The sequence below is a fragment of the Hevea brasiliensis genome, chromosome 5 (assembly GCF_030052815.1).
Source record: "Hevea brasiliensis isolate MT/VB/25A 57/8 chromosome 5, ASM3005281v1, whole genome shotgun sequence".
Taxonomy (NCBI): Eukaryota; Viridiplantae; Streptophyta; class Magnoliopsida; order Malpighiales; family Euphorbiaceae; genus Hevea; species Hevea brasiliensis.
Genome location: NC_079497.1, coordinates 104,722,917 through 104,728,582, shown reverse-complemented (window position 1 = coordinate 104,728,582; position 5,666 = coordinate 104,722,917). Strand labels below are relative to the sequence as shown.

The following is a 5,666-nucleotide window of genomic DNA, read 5'->3' as shown; positions in this document are numbered from 1 at the left end:
GCTACCATTGGTGGGAGCATTTTAGCCACTTTGCTCTAAAAGAAAGCTTCTCATCACCATGGTCATTTGCATTTCTTGTTTCTTTTTTTTTTTTTTATTTGGTTTATTTATGTCTTTCTCATGCACCAGGTCTTTCTAAAAGGGTTTGTTCTTCATTACTGAATATTAACAAATTAAAAAAAAAAAAAATCAGCCTAGGCATCTTTGTTGTGTTACTACATGAATAAAAAAAACACTATTATTTGTTCTTGTTTATATGTTTATAATGAATATAAACACAGGCAACACCTCCTTGGGGGGTAAAGGAACACAGGCAATGACAAAGGGCTAGATCAAGATCATGTCTTGAAAAGACACCCCTAGTCCCCAGTCCTTATCTTGCAAGAAAAGGGACAAACAACGATCCCCAGAAGAGAACACACAAAACAGAAGACTGAAAACTCCACGCACGGCATAGACATAGGCACAATAGATGGAGGCTAATCCATTTTGTTCAAAGGAAATTTTCAGTAAACTTGGGCAACACATCTACAATATCTCTTCTTGAAGTAATAGAAAGGCAAGCAAAGGTTAATATTTCACGTGATTGAGTCCACAACTTCTAGATATAAAATAGAATGGTAATCTAAAATCTGATCTGCTATATAAAGATTAAAGAATCAGCATAAAAAAAAAGCATTTTCTTTATCCATCTAATCTCATGTACACATTCCACATAAATTCTGAAATCCCACCACTTGGATTTGGAATCCACAGCTCAGATTCCAATTCCATCTCCAAAACCAAAATCCACTTGAGAAGACATAAGAGATTAACATAATAATATAACACAGAACTAGATGTACATGAAATAAAAGGTAATAGAATAATAGCAATAATGAACTAGTTACATCTTTTCACAACTTTATTATACCTCTAAATTACTGAGACCCAAAATTATCAACACCAAATCATCTGCTCCCAGGTTCCATTCCCACAAATGTAGCATATTCGAGAACCCTGTAGCCTTCATGAAAAGCCCTCCTTACATTAGACTCATAGCTCTCTATTGAATTTTAAGGTCATTGTGAATACAAGAGGTGATAAACATAGCAATTCAGTTGCATTGAAACTTTAACATGTTGCTCATCCTAAAAAGGTTAAAAAATTGACAATAAAAGAAATATAATATTTTAAGGAAAAAAATACACCTAGCCTGGGCTCAATTTCTTTAGATTCTAACCCAGAAGGTTATCTCACCCTTTTTTTCCCTAACTTCTGTTGTAACAATAAAATGGTGAATGAATATTTTTCCCTTTCCAAAGTGAACTTTCTCACTTCTCCTTCCTGTGTTGTTAATGTTACCCTCAACGCCACTAACAACAAAACCCCAAAAAAAAACATGAAATTATCTACCAAAACCTTGCCTGTTTTCAGTATCTAAAGAGACTCAGTAGAAATGATTTTAATTTTGCTGAGCCACAAGCTGATCAATCTGCAATTGCTCAATCCATGCCCCCACTGCCTGATCAACTGATTCAATTTGGGAGTTCATAATCAGACCCTCGCTTGAAGAAGCACTAGCTGCAATGCCAGTGGAGACGGGCATGGCCAACTTTTCTTTAATCTCATTTGGAGACTCCTTAATAAGTGATTGTACCCATGATAGATCAGGCTCCTCTCCATTACCAAGCTCAAATGAATTTGATCTGCGAAGCTTACCCAACTCATCAGCAGTACCAACAGTCCAGTCTGGTTTCCCATTTGAAGAACCCCATTTTGACCAAGAATTTACTGGGGAGCCAACAATGGCAGCAGGGTTGGAGCCTAATTCTCGAGAACTGAGGCTACGTAGTTGCTGTTGCTGTTTCTCACGTTGAGCCAACATAGACACTCGAGAACTCATAGGGGAAATGGGTTCCACATTCCGAGGTGACATCCTGCCTGATGCAAAAGAGGCCTGCAACAGAGGGTGATCAACATTTTTAGGAGAAAAATTTGTGTTGATCGGTGATAACATGCTTTGCTGCTGCTGGAATTGATTGAGAACAGCAGACTTGTGAGTTGGGGAGAAAACAGCTGCTGCCAATGCTTGATCAGCATACCGAGGAGAAGAGCTCTCTGCGGAAAAGAGATCATCAAGGTTTGAAGGGGTTAGGACCTTCAAACGACCAGAACGGTTCAAGGAGTTGTTACTCAAAGATGATTGAGTTAGACTGGATAACTCATTTAGGAGCTGCTGCTGCTGCACATCAAAATCTGGCAGCAAGCTGTAGTCCTCAGCTGGAATGTCTCTTGCATTAAGGGAAGATCTCAAGCGACTTGACTGAAGATTGCTTCCAGGGAGATGCAAGGCTGGGACATTTGGTTGGGGCCAAGAAACAGAAGAATGTGACATACCATTGGTAGATGGAGACATGGGTGGAGTGAATGGTGATGGAGACATAACAGATACTGAAGAAGGAGAACCTGGCAAGAGGCTCATGGCAGCAGCAAAATCCATTGCAGTGGCACCAGAAGTGCTTGAGCGAGGAGAGGGAACAGCAGAACCAGTGGATAAATATAATGGACGGAGTTCCTCCACAGTATGGGCAAAAAAGCAAACTCTCCTAGCACAACTTACACCATCTTTGCAAAGCCGGGTACGATATTGAGCTGGATGAAGCCAGCACTCAAAAACTCCATGAGCATATTCACACATATCTCCCCGTCTGCAAGCCCCTTTCCGAAAATCAGGACATGGAACACAACTGTAATGGAACTTCCTAGGATCCCTTCTTCGAGCATTTTCCCCTGGATGAACAAATGGGCACTCAGTCCAATCATGGGAGTAGGCACGGGAACAGGGCCGCACCTTGAATGAATACATTCGGAATTCATCAGTTGAGTAGATGCTGTTCTTGATGTCTGGCAGAGATGGATCAACTGGGTATTCTTTTTTCTCTGATGCAGAGAAAACAGGTGCATCATTTAGCTTTGACTTCACAGGAGAATCTGATGCAGACAATGGGGAGCCATTTTCCACTGAAGGTGAAAGAGGTGGAGAATTTGAATTTGAGGTAGGTGTGGAAACCCTCAAATTGCGCTCAATAACAGAACCATCAGTGGCAAGAAGTTCTTCAAGAGTAAATTTCACACCTTGGAGCTTTGGTGGAACAACAATAACATCAATTGGTCGATGACCATTGGCATCTACCAAATTAGGATCAGCACCTGCTGCTAAAAGCAGTTTCACAGCATCAACAGCATTCACTGCCCCACCCGAGGCAGCACAATGAAGGGCAGTGCTCTTATCTAAACCACAAGTCCGATTGACATCAGCATCTGATAGAGACAGAATCAGCCTTATAATGTCAAGGCTACCATAAGTTGCAGCGACCATCAATGGGGTTCTATATTGGTTAACCATCTGCTTGGAGCCTTTCTGACGACTATACCAAAGTCCAGTCTCATCAACACACAAAGGATCACATTCAATTGATCTCTTAAAGCCCTCAGTGTCATTATTAGCTGCAAGCTCAAGCAAGCTTGCAAAAGTATCTTCAGTCTCAACGGTTAAATGATTCATGTCTACGTTGGTTGGTCTACTGTCTTCAAAAGAAATCACAGGAAGTGTTGGAGACGGTGTGGGCTTCAACCGCTCCGATCCACAGCACATACTTTCATTTGTTAAAAGTAAAACTGAAATTGAAAACTAAACCCATTAGAATCAACCTGCAGATACATACAATTATCACACAAACACCAAATACTAATAAGCAAAAACCATAAAACTAAAGAACATAACAACAGACCAATTTCTTTCCCACTGCACCAATCCATAAAAAACAAAGGAATAGCAATTACAACTGCAAGAAACGCACAAGAAAGGAAAAGCTAGGCCCTTATTGTATTTAGAATTTAAAGGGGCATTGATGGAGCATATCTACTTGAAGATTAGGACCAAAACCATTGCGTAAGGCAGTACCAATTTTTGGTAATAGAACAACTTCGTTATATAGGATCCACGCAACATAAGAAGCACTAAATGACACGAACAAGCAAATCAAGCTCAAAGCCAAACAATCAGAGAAAACCAGAAAAGGAATTTTCTTTTTTCATTTTCAACCTTAGATTCTGTAAGCAAGTCTAAACTTGCTTTAGATTTTACCTTAATCACAAAAATGTTGAGAAAAAGAAATACCTGAAAATGGCTTACTATCTGTATTATTTTTCTCGTCCTTCAATTTTAAGATCCAAATGGAGTAAAAGCCATCATAACTGAATTGCAGGTTATAATTTGTAAGAACAGCAAATTTTCATTGGAAAAAAAAATGAAAATTAAGGGAGCAACCCGCTAACAGTAAAAAGAGAAGAGAAAGAATGAAAATCTGAATTTCAATTAATTTACACCAGAAATGAAAATAGCTACAAATGAACTGAGCTTACTCAAGTTGAGTCGAAGGAACTAGAAAAATGCGATCTTTTCTTTTTCATCATCACTTCCATCAGTTTTCTCAGTAGCCAAACAGGAAATTTTAAGAAGATAGAATATAAAAAGCAAAAAATCATCTCAATGAAAAGATCATTTACCCATAGCAGAAGAAAACCCAAAAAATCAAGAAACTAACCCAAGGATCCAAAAACACAGATTGAGCAGTTAGAACACACACATACAAACATGGAATCAACAATCAACCAGAAAAGAGAAGGAAAAGTACCATTTAACACCAGTAAAACCTAGTAATTTTAGCAAGAATTAAAGTAAAAAACCAAAAATAAATAAATAAAAACAAAATTACCAGATCGACAAGTAGTAAAAGATCCGGTTTGGAGGCAAAATCCTCATCGATTTTTACTCCACAAACGAAAACCAAAAAGAAAGAAGCAAATAAAACCCAAAAAAGAAACACTCCCGTGACAAAGATCTTACTTCATGTGATCAAACACGCTCATTATATCCAAACAAAAGAATGTTAGTGCATATAAAAACAGTTAATATTTACACATACACACACAGAGAGAAGCAGACATATACATGATCAGGAGTACAGACACAAAAAAGAAGCAAACAATTTTTTTAAGGTTAATCTTACCGCTTCACTTAGTTGCAGCTAAGAAAAAGGGAACAAAAGTTTCACAGATCTATATAAGACTAGTCACTTAAGCCTCCTTCACCAAGTTAAAAAACTGAAAATTTTCCCTAGAAAATTTGTGGGCAAAGGAGCAAGAAAGAGTATTTACTACTTGAGAGAGAGAGAGAGAGAGAGAGAGAGAGAGAGAGCGAGAGGGAAAGAGAGCTTCTTCTTCTTCCATCTCCAATTCCTATGCTTTCTGTTTTCTTTCTTTCATGGAAAATTTTTTTAAAAAATTAAAAAAAAAAAGAAATTATTTTTTAAATTGTTGAGTTTTTGAAAAAATCGCCTAATTAAAAAAAAAAGGCACCGAGTATGGGGTTTGAATATTCTATTGCTGGACTTGATAACTTTTTTAACCGACCATAAATTTTCTGCCACGTCACCTTTATACCCTGACAGATTAACGCACTTCGCCAGATATTAACGATAAAATGGTCATTTAATCAGCAGTTGACGTTAGTGGGCGTAGCTGGCAAATGATTATTGGTTCACGATGAATAAGTAGAACACAACTTGATTATGAAGCTAAATTGCCTTTTGTAATAATTTATTAACCTTCCGTCTATCGTG

General features: G+C 38.0%; 1 protein-coding gene across 2 annotated transcripts; it reads right to left on the bottom strand.

Moving 5' to 3' along the window:
• Positions 1-665: 665 nt before the first annotated feature.
• LOC110656567 (zinc finger CCCH domain-containing protein 30) lies at positions 666-5,337 on the bottom strand. Of its 2 annotated transcripts, none has more exons than XM_021813411.2 (2): positions 5,055-5,337; positions 666-3,660 (listed from the first exon to the last, which is right to left on the bottom strand). In XM_021813411.2, the coding sequence occupies exon 2, from the start codon at positions 3,635-3,637 to the stop codon at positions 1,445-1,447; it is 2,193 nt and encodes a 730-aa protein (XP_021669103.2). In that variant the 5' UTR covers positions 3,638-3,660; positions 5,055-5,337; the 3' UTR covers positions 666-1,444. The 2 variants fall into 2 exon arrangements, with proteins under 2 accessions (XP_021669103.2, XP_021669104.2); XM_021813412.2 differs by lacking the exon at positions 5,055-5,337 and adding an exon at positions 4,163-5,032.
• Between the last annotated feature and the right edge of the window lie 329 nt (positions 5,338-5,666).

Bases quoted from the DNA above. Each gene is read 5' to 3' on its own strand.
- LOC110656567 (XM_021813411.2), bottom strand. From the start codon at position 3,637: ATGTGCTGTGGATCGGAGCGGTTGAAGCCCACACCGTCTCCAACACTT.